The sequence below is a fragment of the Cornus florida genome, unplaced genomic scaffold, assembly GCF_030987335.1.
Source record: "Cornus florida cultivar Cherokee Brave unplaced genomic scaffold, ASM3098733v1 CherokeeBrave_3.0.0_Hap2_Chr06, whole genome shotgun sequence".
NCBI lineage: Eukaryota > Viridiplantae > Streptophyta > Magnoliopsida > Cornales > Cornaceae > Cornus > Cornus florida.
In genome coordinates, this window is record NW_026775576.1 from 64,261,571 (window position 1) to 64,280,491 (window position 18,921).

At 36.3% G+C, this 18,921-nt stretch overlaps 1 protein-coding gene across 1 annotated transcript; it reads right to left on the reverse strand.

Moving 5' to 3' along the window:
* Nucleotides 1–9,623: 9,623 nt before the first annotated feature.
* LOC132311750 (heat shock protein 83-like) lies at nt 9,624–12,558 on the reverse strand. Its single transcript, XM_059809824.1, has 4 exons — nt 12,218–12,558; nt 11,998–12,139; nt 11,513–11,793; nt 9,624–11,286 (listed from the first exon to the last, which is right to left on the reverse strand). The coding sequence occupies exons 1-4, from the start codon at nt 12,377–12,379 to the stop codon at nt 9,811–9,813; spliced, it is 2,061 nt and encodes a 686-aa protein (XP_059665807.1). The 5' UTR covers nt 12,380–12,558; the 3' UTR covers nt 9,624–9,810.
* Between the last annotated feature and the right edge of the window lie 6,363 nt (nt 12,559–18,921).

The window sequence follows — 18,921 nt, forward strand, 5'->3', positions numbered from 1 at the left end:
ACTCGTAGTAAGTTATGCCTTTTAATCATCTCTGCTTTTATATTTCAGAACACTCCTTTGTGACTCATATTTATTTGTCAAACCGAAGCTGGTCTATTACCCAAACCACTAATGAATGGAAAGTGGGGATGTTAATTAGTAAGATTTTTTTGTTTGTTTGTGTTGGAAATCTTATCTATAAGTTGACTCAACGATTCTGCCAGATTTATTGGGTCTTCAATATAGGCTAATTTTTAGGGATTTTATTTTTATTCTGATTTGATTTGATTTGATTTTATTCTTTTTATTTTGATTTGATTTTATTCTATTTTCCATATTTGTAATTTTCCGCTTGTATATAATGATAGTCAGGCTCTCAAATTGAATACGCCAATTTTACCAAGTTACTTTTTGGTATCAGAGCCTCAAACCTACGCCTCCTTCATCTCTCTCTCTTTCACCGCCTCTTTTAATATCTCTCTCTATTTCATTACAGCCCCTTCCCTATTTTTTTTTTTTTTCACAGACCTTCTCTCTTTTTCAGGTCGCTGTTGCGACAGTCCTAGGGGGAGTCAATCTTCTCTAGGTTCAACCCCTGTAGGGGTATTCCCTTAGTCTTTTCATGCACTAAGGGTCAAAAGATGTGTTTGTAATTTTTTGGGGCTGTCGGGATATTCGGCAGCATTTTCGAATCAGACCGCCGTGTCTCCGGCTTCTTGGTTTGATCAAAATCAGGTTTATTCCTCCTTTATTTGAAATTATTGGTAATCTGTTGAATTGATCTATTTATTGTTATGGCTGAATCAAGTAATAATAAAGAAACTCTCTTTTCGGCGCAACACACACCGGCTCAACGAGTTACTAGTGTGCTGTTGAATGGCCGTAATTTTGCATCCTGGGCTCGTTCCCTCCGCCTCTATGTTGGTGGAAAAGGCAAATCAGGGTAGATTTTGGGTACTGAAAAGAGGCCAGATATTAAAGATCCTAAATATGCTCAGTGGGATATAGACAATTGCACTATTTTAAGATGGATGTTTAATTCTATGGAGGAACGCATTTATAATATATTCATATTTTATAACACTGTTAATGACTTGTGGACTACTTTGAATCAAATGTATGCTCATTCTAAGAACAATGCTCGTATTTTTGAATTATATCAAGGTATTGCTAAGGCCTCACAGGAAGGTCTGAATTTGTCTGTAACTGATTATTTTGGGTATTTGAGATCTCATTGGAAGGAACTAGCTCAATATGAGCCTCTCAGTGAATTTCCTTCTAAGGCAGCCTCTCTTCTTGTCAAACGTCTTGATCGTCAGCATACCTGTCAGTTTTTGATGGGATTACGCCCAAAATTTGAACCACTAAAATCTCAGATCTTGAATGCATCACCAATGCCATCCCTGTTGGAAGCCTTTACTACTGTTAATGGTGAAGCACGCAGGCACCGTTTAATTCAGCCCTCAATTATTCTTGTACCAGTGTCTGAGCCTGTTGGGGATAGTACGGCTTTTGCAGCCAACTTTGGATCACGAACTTCTAGAGGTCAGATTATTTGTCACCATTGTGGAAGGGTTGGACATGTTAAGGCTCGTTGCTTCAAACTTCATCCTAAACTGAAGCAAAAATTTTCTAGGAACCGTTTATCTGGAACTGGTTCTTCTCGTACTGCGGCTGTTGCAGAAACTCCTGTTACTACCGGTGGATCTACTGTATTTCCTGGACTGAGCCAGCTTCAGTCTCAGATTGGGCATATCCAGGACCAGCTTGGCTCCCTTGCTTCTAGAGTTAGTGCTCCTTCAACTGCTCCCACTGCAGCTATTGCTACAGGTACTCCTACTGCATTTCATGTTAAGGCCAAGCAGCCCATTTGGGTTCTGGATTCTGGAGCCAATGATCACATGACTGGTGAGTTATCAGTTTTTTCTTCTAATATCATAAATATTACCCAATCTGTGTATCTTGCGGATGGCTCTACATCTTACATTCACAGTAAGGGTGTTGTTTATCTGTCTCCTGATGTTACTCTTTCATCTGTCCTTTATGTACCTAAATTTGCCTTTAACCTTTTATCTGTTAGCCGGTTTGCAAAAAACCTCCAATGTGCAGTTATATTCTTACCAGATCACTGTTTGTTGCAGAACCTTTGTTCGAAGAGGATTTTTGGCAGGGGTTATGAGCGTGATGGGCTTTACTACTTTGGGGAACCACCAGGAACGAGTCTTCAAGCTTCTGTCCTACCTACTTCTAGTGTTTATGATGTTTCTTTTCGCACTTTTAGTCTGTGGCATGCACGTTTGGGGCATGTAAACTTTCAATATCTATGTCTATTGTTTCCTTCGTTAAATAAAGCATGTAAGGACCATAAGTTTCAATGTGAAGTTTGTGAGCTTTCTAAACATACTAGAACTAGCTATATTTCTCATATGAGTAGTGCTCCTAGTATGTTTGATCTTATTCATTCTAATGTCGAGGGCCCTTCCCCAGTTACTACTTTCTCTGGACATCGATATTATGTGACATTTATTGATGATTATTCTCGTTTTACTTGGGTTTATTTATTGAAAAAGAAATCTGATGTGTTTCTTTTATTCACCCAGTTTCTTCAAATGATCAAAACCTAGTATAACACTGTTGTCCGTAATATTCGTTCTAATAATGGACGAGTATATGCTTCAAATAAGTTCTGGTCTGAACTTAATAAAAAGGGGATTTTACATCAACTCACTTGCCCCTATACTCCTGAGCAAAATGGCGTGGCTGAACGCAAAAACCATCATCTTATGTCTATGGTCCGATGTCTTCTGAGTGGTATGCATGTGCCTAAATTCTATTGGCACATGGCTATTCTTACAGCTGCTTTTCTGATTAATCGTACTTCCAGTCGAGTTTAGGTGGTAAGACACCACTTTAGATTCTCTAGCCTGATTATACATTGTTTCACCTTTTGCCTCGAGTTTTTGGATGTACTTGTTTTGTTCATAACCGTAGTCTTTCTCGTCATAAACTTGATGATAAATCTATTAGGTGTATTTTCTTGGGGTATTCTGCTATGTCAAAGGGCTATCGTTGTTACGATCCTGTGACCAAACATATGTATCATTCTCTTGATGTGACATTTCATGAAACTGTTCCTTTTTATAGTACTAATTCTGTGGTACAGGATTTTCTCTCTTGTGATTTGGAGAAGGAGATTTCTCCCATTGCCCGTCCTATTCCTCTCTTTGAAAATCACACTGTCCTGGAATCTCCTTCTCCATCCATGCAGGGTTCCCCTCTACCTTTGCAGGCTTACTCTCGTCGCCATCGCACTCAACCTCCCCTGCCAGAATCATCTTCAGAACCAGGTCCAGGTAACTCTCCTTCTCGTATTGCTCCTACAATTCCTGAGCGTACCTCCCGTTATCCTACCCGTGATCGTCATCCTCCTAATTGGTATGGTTTTTCTAGTAGCACTAACCACCCTATTTGCCAGTATGTCTCCTATGATAGTCTTTCAAGTGCATATAAATCCTTCCTGGGCAAGATTATGACCGTTTCTATTCCTCAATCTGTGTTAGAGGCCCTCCAGGATCCCAATTGGGTGTCTGCCATGACAACAGAAATGGATGTTTTACACCATAATAATACATGGGAACTTGTTGCTTTACCTTCTGGAGAGAAAACGGTTGGCTGCAAATGGGTCTTTAATGTGAAGTACTTAGCCGATGGTTCTATTGATCGGTATAAGGCTCGGTTGGTGGCAAAATGCTTTGCTCAGATTCTGGGCAAAGACTTTAGTGCTACCTTTGCTCCTATGGCTAAGTTGACGTCTGTGCGACTGCTTGTCTCTTTGTCTGCTGCCCATTCTTGGCTTCTGCATCAGTTAGATGTCAAGAATGCATTTCTTAATGGAGACTTACTTGAGACTATATATATGGATCCACCCGCTGGATTTCGGGCTGAGGGGGAGTATGCTGGGAAAGTCTGTAGGCTACGGAAGTCTCTTTATGGTCTGAAGCAATCTTCTAGAGCTTGGTTTAGTCGTTTCAGCGATGTTGTTTTATCTATGGGCTTTGTGCGCTGCCACTCAGACCATACTTGTTTTATTCGACGTCGCTCTGATGGTCGTTGCATTATGTTATTGGTATATGTGGATGATATCATTATCACAAGTGATCATGCTTCAGGGATTGCTCAGGCGAAACTTCATCTTCAAAAGTCCTTTGATGTGAAAGACTTAAGTCTTCTTCGATATTTTCTTGGAATTGAGGTTGCTAGATCCCGTCGTGGAATTTCTTTGTCTCAAAGGAAATATGTTTTGGATCTTCTTCAAGATACTGGCATGCTTGGGTGTCGACCCGCTTCCACTCCTATGGACCCCAATCTTAAACTCTCTGTTGAGCCAGGGGAATTACTTCTAGATCCATCTGTGTATCAACGTTTAGTAAGTCATCTTATCTACTTGACTAACACAAGGCCCGATTTGACATTTGCTGTTAGTGTGATTAGTCAATTCATGCATGCCCCTCGCTCAGCTCATATGGATGCAGTCTAACCATATTTTAAGGTACCTTAAGTCGTGCCTTGGTCTTGGTCTGTTCTATGCCTCAGGAAATCAATCTGGACTCTCATGCTTTACTGCAGACTATGCTGGATGTAAGACAGATAAACGTTCCACCTCTGGCTTCTGTACTTTCTATGGTAATCATCTCATATCATGGAAGAGTAAGAAGCAGGCTGTTGTTTCTAGATCCTCTGCTGAAACTGAATACCGAGCTATGGCTCAAGGTACTTGTGAGCTCCTTTGGCTTCAATCAATTTTGGGAGAGTTGGGTCTTGTACAGAAAGGTTCTTCAAAGCTGTTTTGTGACAATAAATCAGCCATTATGCTTGCTTCTGATTATGTTTTACATGAAAGGTCGAAACATATTGAGGTAGACATTCACTTTATTCGAGATAAGGTTCGATCAGGTATCATTAATCCTATTTTTGTTCCTTCTTCAGAACAGACTGCAGATGTGTTCATAAAGTCTGTTGGGCCTTCTCTTCTCCAGTCTTCCATAGTCAAGCTGGGTTTAGTCAACATATTTGCTCCAACTTGAGGGGGAGTGTTAGAAATCTTATCTATAAGTTGACTCAACGATTATGGCAGATTTATTGGGTCTTTAATATAGGCTAATTTGATTTGATTTTATTCTCTTTATTTTGATTTGATTTTATTCTCTTTTCTATATTTGTAATTTCCCGCTTGTATATAATGATAATCAGACTCTCAAATTGAGTACGCCAATTTTAACAAGTTACTTTTGTTTGTTTGTTTTCATACTTAACAAATTCCCTAGATTTGATCATTTATATTTGTTCAAATTGCTAGACGATACATTTGAAGGTGGTTGAAGTGCCCAAGTGTTGTCTTGGGGATGATTTGCTGTTTATTCCTTGACACCGTAGCAAAATGACAACAACCGGTTATATTGATGAATGTGTTTCGAATTTCTTTTCCTACCTGCACTATTGCATTGTCTATATAGATAGGCTTATGGTAGCACCTTTTATTTTAACTTGATGGTAACTCTATATCAGCATTAAATATAAATCAGCTGAATAAGTGAAAGAACAAACTTTTTTTTCTCTCATGGTTTGCTTATTCTCTGTTCTTTGGTTTCTGTTAGGGTCTTGATAGTGATTTGAGTTAAATTCCTAAATCTGTTTCTATCTTCACCGTAAACTGCCTTAGTTCATGTGCATCCAAATCGGCACAATTGTTTTTACAACCCCCAAACTGACTTCATAAGGGTTCCATTATCGTGAACAAGCACCTCTCTTTGTCCACCTGAGCTTTCAAAAATAAACCCACCATAATAGGTTTTTAATGCTCAACAAATTTAATTGCACGTCTAACTTTCCGAATAGTACTCAGACTTTGATCAGTTTCAAAAGTTAAAATCAGTGGGCCTGATACTTCAGTTGTTCTGATTGAATGGGTTTAAATTTTTAGAATTTTGATAGCTCAAATAACTAAAAACCTCAAGATATTGAGCTCAATGAGCCCTTTCGTTGTGGTACATATGAGCAAATAAACTGGTACTAGAAGCTATGATAAAAGGTATATGAATCTACAAGAAGAAAGCATCTCAAAAGCTTTCAATTAACTTATTTACGAGAGGTTGGAATTTTGATCCAAGTATTGCTAACCCTTGGTGTTTAATAGTTGTCGATCTGTCCTCTCAATGAGCAGGCTGTGATTTATGCCATTTGAATTCTCTTTCCACTTAAGGAATTGTAGAGTTGTCTCTGCGGAGACTAGTGTGTATCAGTCCATTAGCGTGGATACTTTGTTTTACGTGTTGTGTCAACGGTGTCTGACATGACTTCTCATATACTCTTCGGAATGTATTTTACATGACATCAGTGTTGTTAAAGGCGTGTCCAGGGTCACACCTAGGCGCGCTTAGGCTCGAGACTCAAGTTTAGCGCTTGTTATCATTCCAGACTCACTGATGTTTATTAGGCACTTGTCTTGGTTGCGCCTCGTCCTGTTCGTAAGGCGTGCCTCACTGATATTTGTTTAATAAAATACGATTGTTCTATTTCTTAAGCCAAAAAGGGTATTTTTGGCAACTTAATAAACGAAAAACAAAAGCACAAACATACGATAGAAGTAACTTTGGTACAAAAGAATAAAAAATAAGAAAACCCAAGAGTCAAAGTGTTAACCGAACAACGATAGAATGAGATTGTGAGATGAAGACGAAGCCCTAATTGCAGAGATAAACGACGAAGTCACATCAATTCTTTCTTTCTTTCTTTTTTCTCTCTAGATCTCCCCTCTCTTCTTATCTTTGTTTACATCTCTCTCTTCGACTAGTTCTCTTCTCTTTGTATCTTTTTTTTTTTTTTTTTGGCTCTAATTTTTCTTTTCTTTTCTTTTTTTCTGTTAACAATTTTTTTTTTTTTTTTGTTAACATATTTATTTCTTTTTGTGCTTTGTTTTGCCATTCAAAAAAAACACATTTTGCTTTGCCTTTCAAGAAAACAAATTTGTGCTCTGTTTTATAGTTGTTGGATACTTGTATAGTTGATGGATTTACTTTTTTATACTACTATTTGATATTAATTTTTAGAATATTAATATGACTTATGAGATATGAATATTATTATGGTAGTTTAAATTTTTAATTGTGCGCCTCACTTCACTTAGGCATGCGCCTCGCACCTCGACTCCAAAGGACCTTTAGCGCCTTGGGCCTTTAATAACACTGCAGGGCATGCATGTACGCATAAGTTTTTTTTAGAAGTTCACGTCACCAAAGCAAGTGAAGCATGCAACTGACGCCCCTTTTAAAACAGGAAAAGGAATATGTAAGTCTCACAATGAGATATGTTGACTGGAGATCGCAAAGAAAATTTGTATCAGCATATTGAGTGTTATCTTCCAAATTATGCAATTTTCAATATGGAAAAATGAACAAAACGAGTAGATATAAATATATAAATTTACGTTTCTACAATATAGTCTATTTTAGAAATTCCCACATCAGCTTATACATGTTAGTTTGTGTCCATATCCTTGCATGCTTTGATTGGCTTTTGATGTGCTTTGGGTCATATCTATGTTGTAAATTATGTGTTTTCACTGCTACCGCATACTGTTGCAGTTTATGTTATATGGACCTGACTGCTAAGAATATGTTCTATGCCCATCTTACAACTTATCATTTCATACAATTTTCATGGAAGAAGGTTTTTCCTTTAAGGCGGCTTGTTCCTCATTCTTTATACTCGTATTTTTGTGATTGTAATGAGGTTAAGAATTTCAGTTTCGCAAACACCAGTCACTGTTAATTTGTATTCTTCGAGTGTTTTAGGATTTGTCCTAGTATGCATTCAAAGTGAATTGTTTTCTGAGATTTAGATCTTTATCAAAATGAGTGAAATGAGTGCAGATTCTTCCAAAGCTTTTTTTTTCGCTTCGATGCTATCATTTGGCTTACTACTGGTTTCAATCTTTCAGGGAGCTGGAAGGGGTGGCTTTGGGCGTGGAGCTGGAGGTTACGGTGCGGCGCCTCCCAGTTCAAGCTTTTCTTGATTGTAATGTTTTAGCGAATTAAATTCAATCCTTAGAACTTACATGGTGCGATTGCGCAGACCAATCAATATCATGTCTCCTAATCACAGTTTTGAATCATCTTACCTACAATTTTGTCCTCTTTGTTATTTTAATAAAATATTCTTTGGCCATTAAGCATTCTTATCTCGGATAAATTCAATCCTTACTTCGATTTTGTGCCACACACGGGCTTAGCCTCTTGAGGACTGAACAGTTCTGTCTACAACCGAAGACTGAACGGTTGCAATGTCATTTCTGCCATGTTTCTACCTACTCTTTGCATTGTTGACAAAGTCTATTTGCAGATTAGTATGCCTAGTTAGACTGATGATTTCCTAGTATACGTTGTGAAAATTTACTGCTTATAAGGTTTTTTTCAATATTCTGAGTCCATCCCTGTGAGGATGAAGTTTGTGATGACTTTCCCCAATGAAATTCAGGCATCTGTCCTAAAAATATTATGTAATTTTATATAAAAAAATAAAAGTCCAGATTGACTAGTATCAGATTTTTTTTCCCCTAATCTTCAGCCACATCCAGAAGTGGCCTGGTTTTGATTGATAATAGAGACAAGAGTGTGTGCAAGTGAGTTGCAAAATTGAGGCCACCATTTGAATCTAATCAGTAATTAGTAAATTAAACTCCAAAACACAGAGCAAAAAATGCACAAAATTATATGGTTAGGGTTTAGGAATGGAGGAGGAGGTGGTAGTGGAGGTTGTTGGGTAGTGGATTAGAAAGACACAAAGATTTCAATGGTGGGGAAGATGACCATCATTCGCGAGGAAAGAGAGGGTTTTATAGAGATGTAGATAATGATGGGGAAGATGACCACCGAGATGTAGATTTAGAGAGAGACTATTAGATGGTCTTGGTCCATGTACGTGTCGGACCACCTATCCGCTAGCCCTGTGACCAAATGGGCTTGGTAAGTGACAAATTTCATCCTGATAGGGCAGGGAACCAAGTTGCCCATAAAGGGAATGGAGAAATATTATTAAGGGGAAAATTACATATAAATGGAGTCAAAGTTCCATATTTACTTAGAGGCTGAGTCAAAGTTCCATATTTCTCTAAAATGGATTGCTGAGGTGGCACATGGTTTTTTACTGTTTAGAAATTGTGATGCCTAAAATACCCTTCCGCGAAGGTACTACTTTTTCTTCGAAGGTACTACTTTTTTGAACTGAAGGTACTACTTTTTGGCGTCCAGGTACCATGTTTTTTAAACACCCGCGAAGGTACTACTTTTTCTCCAAAGGTACTACTTTTTTGAACTGAAGGTACTACTTTTTTGCACTGAAGGTACTACTTTTTTGTTAGGGAAGGGCATTTTAGGCACCACAATTTTCTAAACAGTAAAAAACCATGTGCCACCTCAGCAATCCATTTTAGAGAAATATGGAACTTTGACTCAGTCTCTAAGTAAATATGGAACTTTGACTCCATTTATATGTAATTTTCCCTATTATTAATATAGCACGGTAAAGCTTGGCGGCTATGTCCATACTATATATATATATATATATGTGCAGATAAAAAAGCCATGCAATTGTCCGTAATTAGAACTCTTAGTTTAGCATAAAAAAAAAAAAATTACAACTTTGACTTGGTAAATTTGAAAATTGTCATATAAAAATTAACATCCTGTGCTTCTGCCCTCAGTCCACTTCCTCCATATTGATCTCCTCATTACCATCTTCCTCCAATGCCGGCATGTCAGCATCCTCGCCACCAACCTATTCCTCATCGATGCTCAGACCCAATTTCAACATCCTGTGAATCCTCGCCGCGAAAGTGTTTGGATCGTCAAGACTGAAGCCAGAAGTCAGGAGAGCAGTCTCAAATAGTAGCAGCACAAGGTCCTTCACCGACTTGTCATTCTTGTCAGCCTCGGCTCTCTTCCTCAGCTCCTCCATGATTCCATTGTCTGGGTTGATTTCCATGGTCTTCTTGCTCGACATGTATGAGCTCATGCTGCTGTCTCTCAGAGTCTGCGCCTTCATGATCCTTTCCATGTTTGCAGTCCACCCATACTCTCCTGTAACCAAACAGCACGGCGAATCCACAATCCTATCAGATACAACCACTTTCTCAACTCTGTCTCCCAAAATTTCCTTCATGGTCTTGCAAAGGCTCTCAAATGACTTCTTCTTTTCCTCTTTCTTCTTCTTCTCTTCCTCACTCTCGTCGTCAAGCTTCAAACCCTCCTTTGTGGCGGAAACCAATTTCTTCCCATCATATTCCTTCAGCTGCCCAACAGCGTACTCATCAATGGCATCAATCATGAAAAGAACCTCGTAGCCTTTCTTCTTGAGCCGTTCCAAGAATGGAGAGTTCTCAACGGCCTTCTTGCTCTCACCGGTGATGTAGTAGATGTCCTTCTGACCCTCCTTCATCCTGGTGACATAGTCCTTCAAGCTAGTCAACTCTTCACCACTCTTCGTGGAGTGGTATCGGAGCAGGTCAGCCAATTTCGCCCTGTTTTGGCTGTCCTCGTGAATACCCAACTTCAAATTCTTCGAGAAAGCTTCATAGAACTTAGTGTAATCCTCCTTGTTCTCCGCAATCTCATTGAACATATCTATGCATTTCTTCACAAGGTTCTTCCTGATCACCTTGAGAATCTTGTTCTGTTGCAGCATCTCACGAGAAATGTTGAGTGGCAAGTCATCAGAATCCACAACACCCTTGACAAATCCAAGGTACTCCGGGATGAGCCCCTCGCAGTTGTCCATGATGAACACCCTTCGGACGTAGAGCTTGATGTTGTTCATCTTCTTTCGGGTATCGAAAAGATCAAATGGGGCTCTCTTGGGTACAAAAAGGATAACCTTGAATTCAAGCTGTCCTTCAACAGAGAAGTGCTTGACGGAAAGGTGATCCTCCCAATCATTGGTCAAGCTCTTGTAGAAGGAGGCATATTCTTCCTTGGTGATCTCCTCCGGCTTTCGCAACCAAATGGGTTTCTGCTTGTTAATGAGCTGCCACTCATGGCTGACCTCCTTGATCTTCTTCTTCTTCTTGGTGTCCTTGTCTTTCTCCTCATCAACCTCCTCAACATCACCCTCCTCTTCCTTCTTTGGTGCATCGTCTTCGTCGTCGCTGATCTCTTTCTCAGTGGTTTTCTCAGTCCATAGATAGATAGGATAGCTAATGAATTCAGAATGCTTTTTCACAAGGTCCTTAATCCTCCTCTCCTCCATGTACTCCAACTACAAGAAATCAACAACATAAAGTAAGTACCAAGCAACCGAATTCAAACAATCCCAGACAACTTATCTGTTTGGTTGCAAAGAAAAACGGAGGGATTCAAACTTCCCATGGTTGAGAGACAAATATAACAATTTGGAGTTTCAAAAACCAACATTACATTCATTACATTGCACGGGTTCAATTCAACAGTAACAAAGCAACATAACATTGAATTGGAATTTTTACCTGGTCTTCCTTGAGGAAGAGAGTGATTTTGGTCCCTCTGCCTAGTTGCTCGCCATTGACGTCCCTAGTGACAGTGAAGGACCCACCAGCTTGAGATTCCCAGATGTACTGTTCATCATCGTTGTGCTTTGTGGTCACAATGACCTTCTCTGCAACAAGGTAAGCAGAGTAGAACCCAACACCGAATTGACCGATCATGCTCACATCTGCACCAGCCTGCAACGCCTCCATGAATTCTTTGGTCCCCGATCTTGCAATTGTCCCCAAATTGTTCACCAAATCTAATAAAAACAACACATTCACAAACAATTTTCAATTATTGACCATCCAAAAAACAATTAAAAAAATGCAACTACAATAATCCTAAATTTGCCCTAGAATGCTACTACATTCTACAATAGTTTCAATTTTTTCTGATGAAAATTTTCCTGGGAAACAATCATGAAATTTTAGCTTAAAATTGGGAGTCAAACTGATTATAGTACCTGCTTTGGTCATTCCGATACCACTGTCGATGATAGAGAGGGTCTTGTTGACCTTGTCGGGGACGATCTTGATGAAGAGCTCCGGCTGAGCATCGAGTTTGCTCTTGTCCGTCAGACTCTCGAATCTGATCTTATCCAAAGCCTACATACACCAAAATTAATCAATTCAACACCAAATCACACACATTCACATATGACAGAGAGAATATGTAATACATACATCAGAGGAGTTACTGATGAGTTCCCGAAGGAAAATCTCCTTGTTAGTGTAGAAGGTGTTGATGATGAGGCTGAGAAGCTGGTTGATCTCGGCCTGGAAGGCAAAGCTTTCAGCGTCGGCCATCTGAACATCCGCCATTACTACTGATTCTTCAACCAACATAGCAATGCAGAAAGAAAGCTTGAAAGAATGTTAGAGAGAAGGTTCTGTAGAGAGAGAAAGTTGTGTAGAACGAACGCTACTAGGGGATTTTGGGAGAGGATTCGAAACAGAGCTCGCTTACGAATTGCAAGCTGCTTGCGGATTGGGGTATTTATGGACAGAGAGGTCCCGAAATAGGAGGGAATTCGTGGTTCTGGAATCTTCTACTCTCCTCTCTATTACTCGGTTTTTTGAATATTTAGCCAAGGTAAAGGAAAGGAACTTTACGGCGACGTTTTTGTGTTTGTTCCAATGTTCTTGAAGCAAGCCACGCTTGCACGTGCAAGTCGTGAGAGCCTCGAATGGGTGAGATGCTAATGGGCCACCCGGTTGCATGGACCCAGAGTCACAATTGTGTCGCAAGTTTTAACCCGACATGCTAACATGGTTACAACACAATATAAAAATAACGATAATTGTGTCAATACGAATTAATACGATAATTATGTATAGTGTGTTTGTATTTGATTTACTAACTTATTTATTATAATTAAATTAAACTATTTAATTAAATATATTAAATAAATGTGTCGTATTTGTTTATGCCCCTTGGTGCTTTTGGTTTTGGAGGGCAAATCATATTATATTTTATTATTACAAATAAAAATTATTTTTATTATTTCTAGTAATATTTAAAAATTTTTAATTTAAATTTATACTATTGATTAATATATTAATAAATTGTAGTTATATGAAATTATATACATGTTTAATTTCAAATTATGTTTTACATAAAATAATTTCTGTTAAGTAATTTTTTATATCATTTAATAAATTATGCATACTTAATATTAAATTATATGAAAGTATGAAGTCCAATATATAAAGATTATAATTGTATTTTGGGGATAATATTTGGTCATTTTACGATAAGAAAGGGTTGTATTGACATTTTAAAATTTTAAATTAATAATTGACTTCTAAACTAATGTGCTTGTGCTTCCCTAATTTATGAACAGTTCCCTCAACTTCCCGAAAAAAAAAAAATTCCATATTGCAAAAGTGGTCATGGTCGACTTTCCTCATTGGGAAAGGAGGGAGAAGCAAAAGAAAATTTTCCATATTGCAAAAGGAGTCGACTTTCCTCATTTGGAAAGGAGTGAGAAGCAAAAAACAAATCCCATGCTACAAAACGAGTCGACTTTCCTTATTTGGAAAGGAGTGAGAAGGAACAAAAAATAAATAGATAAAATAAAATAAAATTCCGTATTGCAAAAGGAGTCGACTTTCCTCATTAGGAAAGGAGTGAGAAGCAAAAAATAATTTTCATATTGCAAAAGGAGTCGACTTTTCTCATTCGGAAAGGAGTGAGAAGAAGCACTCTATATTTGAAAAAGGAGTGAGAATAGGGCCGCAATTCGGACAGGTTTGAATGATAATTTGAGCCTAACTCCCACCATATACAAGGCTAAACCCAAGCCCAACCCACCATATAAAAACCCAAACCCAACCCAACTCTACCCTAACTACTCAACTCTAGTCTAACACATTCTTCTACTTTTTAATTCGGACTTGTAACTCGTGCTTAGATTTCGTGTTAAAAATTAAGATGAAATCGAGTTACTCGTATAGATAATTTTCACACCAAAAATTTAATATGATCTTGAATTAGTTTTAAATTAAATTACTCTTAAAAAAAAGTTTAAAGGCATTTTATAAAATTTTGAATAAATTACAAACAAATTCATTGATAAAATTTTGAATAAATTACAAACAAATTTTTAGAAAATTAATTGTCTTAAATGATAATATATAATAAGTTAAAATTTAACAAATAAAGTTTAAAAGAAGAAAAAAAAATAATCATAGTTTAAATATTATATTTAATGTATTTAAAATTAAAAATATATATAAAAATAATATTAGAATTTGGATACGAGTTTGTTCGGCTTGCTAGTACCTTAATTCAACCCAACCCTAGTTAAATTCAGATTGATATTTTTCAACCCAAATCCAATTCTGTTTATGAAAATAATTGTCTAAACTTACGCAACTCAAATCGAGTTAGCTTGAGCTATGTTGAAGTTCCCAACTCAAATTGCACTCCAAACTGAGAAGCAGGGAAGTACTCTTTCTAATTGTTATAATATGTTATACTTGTCATTATTTGACAATCTTGTAGATGTAAAGCTGCAACTTTGACATCCACCTTTTAATTTTTTTAACCAATTTTTAACTCTCTCCTTCTAAAGAGTAACGAGTCCAATCCACCTATCTCTATATTCTTCACACACGCCATATCTCTCTCCTTTTTCAAAAGGAGGGGCTGCAGGATCGCACTTGACTTATTGTTTATAACTTCATAATTAAGAAATCAATTTTATTTTCACATCTGACCGAACACCTATACATGCAGAGTTGAGTTTGTTTGATTAATTGATAATTAAAAAAGACTGATAGTTTCGTAGAATTGTTTTTGAAAAATTCAATTTGAAAAAAGTTTTTTTTTTTTAAATAATTCTTTAAAAATAATTTTGACTTTTTGAGAATTATTTTGTTGACAGACCAACAAAACAAACACTAATATCTATGAATTAAATACACTTTCATTTATTTCTTTATTTTTTAACAAAAGTGAATTGCATTTTATGAATGAATTGCATATGTTTCTGACCCTCAATGCTCCATAAAAAAATCTACTTGATCGGGCTGGGCCTCAAATGATAGGCTCAAATATTTTTGGAATTTTTTTTATTTTATTAAAAATTAAATATTTTATTCCATAATAAAATTATATTATATTAACAAAACAAACTTTATTGGGTTTATCTAATTTAGTATTCTAAAACAATTATTGAAAAGAAAAAACTATTTCTTAAAACGGAATTGGTATTTAGCTCAACACGAATGTGAGTGGGGAGGGAGGCGCCAGTAGCATTGTTTTGTTTTTTAAAACACAAACTTTTACAATAATAAATGTTTCTAAAAGTGTTAAATTTAGATATTTGTATCAATAAGAGCACTATAAATAGATAAAATAAATCCCATTTTGTGAGTTGAAAAGCAAGTCTGGTTGAAAGGTTTTATCCGTCTTTCCTTTACCAACATGTTTATTTAAACAAATTCAAATTTTCTAGTTCTTCTTTCTTTTTCTTTTTAAAATAAGCGTTCTTTTTTTAAAATCTAACTTTTTAAGAAAAATTTTTTTATTATTTTTTACTATCTTAATGGTTAATAAATTATTAAATTTACATTGATGTAATGATTTACTAGATTTAATGTAAAAAGGTTAAATTGATAATATTATTTTTTAAAAAAATAGTCCATTGACTTTTCAAATTAGACACTTATTTTGGGATGATAAATATTAAGGGCGTATTTGGACGGAGGTTTGATATTGGTTTGACTATTTTGCTTTTCTTTTTGGATCCATACCATGTTTGGAGTGGGGTAATGTGGTATTGAATAGTGTCAAAACATATATCAAAATTGGGCCATAACCCATATCACCAATTTCGTGATATTGGGTGTTTTCGCAACTGTAGCAGAGATATCAGTGGTGGTTGTCGCAGGCACCAATGTTTAAAGATGCACTAAGAGTGTGAGTGTACAATGTGGCCAAGTTTTAAATTTATAAAAGCCATTATTACTTTTAACTAAAAATATAGCTAGGGTAAGTAGGGATCGTCCTAAGGGATTATGGGCGCGTTTGCAATGGAAACAATGTATAGGGTTAGTAGATCAGATGATCAAAAGATGATTTGTTTGGTTGATTAAACTACAATGAAATTGAAATTAAAGCAAGTAAAAGGTAACAATTTAGAATGTAGGAAAAAAGATATAGAAGAGAGGACTTGGGGTACTAGATCTCACTATTAAGCTTGACTTCACTAAACACTAGCAATTATATATCAATGGGGGAAATTAAATTGTAACTTGTGTATGTGTGTGTGTGTGACATTAATTGAAATTAGGTATAGATGGCAAATAAGTATAGATTGTCTAGCCAATTCAAATGGAAAGCACAACCTATCAAATGAGACCAAAATCTATTCAATGAAATCACAATTTATGCACACACAACTATCTAGAAGCATACACCATTTGCATTCATAAGTATGGAACACCAAGGAACAAGAATAGATTGTCCACCTATCTAAGAATTTAAAACAATTATACTACATCTATACTAAAGACATGGAAATTAAACTAAGTAAGCTAAAGGTGTGGCACAATCCATCAAGAAACAAGTGTGAACCATCAAATAAGTTACAAGAGTGTTCAATTAAGTACTATGTTTTGACCATCTCTAGATTCACTTCATCCATACACATAGACATGATAAACTCTACTAAATCTAGAGAAAACCAAATGAATCATCCATTCTAGCACATATAGACATATGGTTAGAAATAAATAATCAATTGAAAGCATTAATCCATACACATTAAGTAAAAACTACAAGATATATATATAAATATCCAAGATCGAAACATTTATTACAAGCAAATCCCCAAAAATATACAAAACACTAGGTCTAGGAAATAAACTTAGGGGCTACTCTAGCCCCAAGTAGATGTCTAGCCATTCATTGAAGTAGTCATCCAACCTTCAAGGGCTATCTCCATAGTAGAAATGACCTCTTTCTTGATGGAAACCCTAGAAGAATGGAAGAACTCCCAAAAATGTGTAAAAGCTCTCTAGTCTCGAGCCTCCTCTCCAAAATATGAGATATGATATATATATTGAAGATATGTTCAATCTTTTGATATGAATGGCTCAAAATCCTTATATAGGAGGCTCAAGTGTCACACCCAATGGTCTGAATTTGTTCACTAGAGTCCTTGCAATGATTGCACCATGAGCCAACTTTTAATGAGTTGGAATTTATTTTATTTCGGACTTGAGGAGGTTCAATCGATCGAACTATGTTGAGATCGATTGAACATTGGTGAAATCCATCGAATGCTGCAGAGATCGATCATACTTGGCGATGCCTTTTTGAATAAAGACAAATCTCTAAGATATTTTGGGAAAGAGACAAGAGTGGTAGGTGGGGTGGTAGGTGTGGATAAGATCGAATATTTTTGATCGATCTGAGAAAGGTTGGATCGATCGAAGATGGTGAGATCTTTTGGATAAGGACAATTGCATGGATCCATCTTGAAATGTCCAGATCGATGTTGCTCTGATCGATCGAAGGAATGTTGAGATCGAAAGAACTTGCTGATTTTCCACACTTTGCTTCATTTTGTTCCTTTCTTCCATTCAGCTTGGGATTGCTTCTTTTAAGCTCTTATTTGAATGAATTAACTTATTTTTGGGATAAGTATCTAAAAAGGGCAATAACATGAAAAAAGTCTAAGACGAAAAAATAAGATAGATAAAAGTCCTAAAATACCTAAGCTTAAGGGGTTTAATTGCGCACTTTTCAGCGCTCATCACACCCCCAAACTTAAATATTGTTAGTCCCTAGTAATAAACTACGAAGTAAAGGAATGAAATGAACGACTATACAACTATGAACTAGAAAATAATAAAAGGATAACGCCACTTTCGTAGGTAACATGATTGCATTTAGCATATGCAACAAGCCTTTTAAACCCCTAGGTTACCCCTAGTGGACGAGTGAAGTCTCGTGAGGATTTCCAGAAATGATACGCACAAACATTAAGCTCATTATCACAAAAGATGCATCAATATTGCAAACAAGTATTGGGAGAAAACTACCTCAAGTATGCAATTTTTCAACCATTTCCAAGCAATCTCCCAACATTTCAATATCAAGCAAGCAAGTATGGTCCTCTACACATCAAGAAAATGATCATGCAAATCAAAACAACTCTAGAATCCTTTTTGAGTGGACTGGCATCAAGTATGTTGCTATCTAAGCCAACTAAAGAAATAATTACATCCTTGCCCTCAAACGAGTACACAAATCTAGTACCGATCATCAAGACAAAGAGTGGACTTTTTATTAAAGTTTTATTGTTCTAAGTGCCTTTTTTTTTTTCTTTTTCTTTTTTATCCCTAAAAATCAAAGATGGAAGCATGGTGCAATATGTTGATCTATTAAGCTTTCTAGCTATCCATGAGGTCGAGGGTTAGGTCAATGACTCCCAGGGCACTAGATAGTGAAACACCCCTAAGGACTTATAAGCACAAATCAAGTAAGCTTTAAATCAAAACAACCTTCGTCTAATCATTTCTCACTTCTCACTTTTTGGGAGAAGTGTAATACCCCTAATTTTAAAAAGGATAGTCCTGGTATTTTAATTAATTATTTAATTGCATTTTAAAGATTTCTATTGTTTTATTTGTTTGTTACTTGAATTAATTGGGGTTTTAATTATATTTATTTGTTAATTATTTGTTTTATTGTTAATTATTTGTTTTAAATTGAATAATTTGTTTTATTGTTAATTATTTGTTTTAAATTGAATTAAGTTAGGAGAATTAATTAATTAATTAGAGTTAGGGTTTCTTTTTACTTGTAATTAAATCGTGTCTAGAATTTGAGCTGACACATATAGTTGGTTTAGGATTTAATTTAGGGTTTCCAA

Excerpts from the sequence above, each read along its gene's own strand:
- LOC132311750 (XM_059809824.1), bottom strand. The coding sequence starts at position 12,379 with ATGTTGGTTGAAGAATCAGTAGTAATGGCGGATGTTCAGATGGCCGAC. Across the intron at positions 12,140-12,217 it reads TCATCAGTAACTCCTCTGAT|GCTTTGGATAAGATCAGATT; the intron begins GTATGTATTACA and ends TGGTGTATGTAG. Across the intron at positions 11,794-11,997 it reads TATCGGAATGACCAAAGCAG|ATTTGGTGAACAATTTGGGG; the intron begins GTACTATAATCA and ends TGTTTTTATTAG.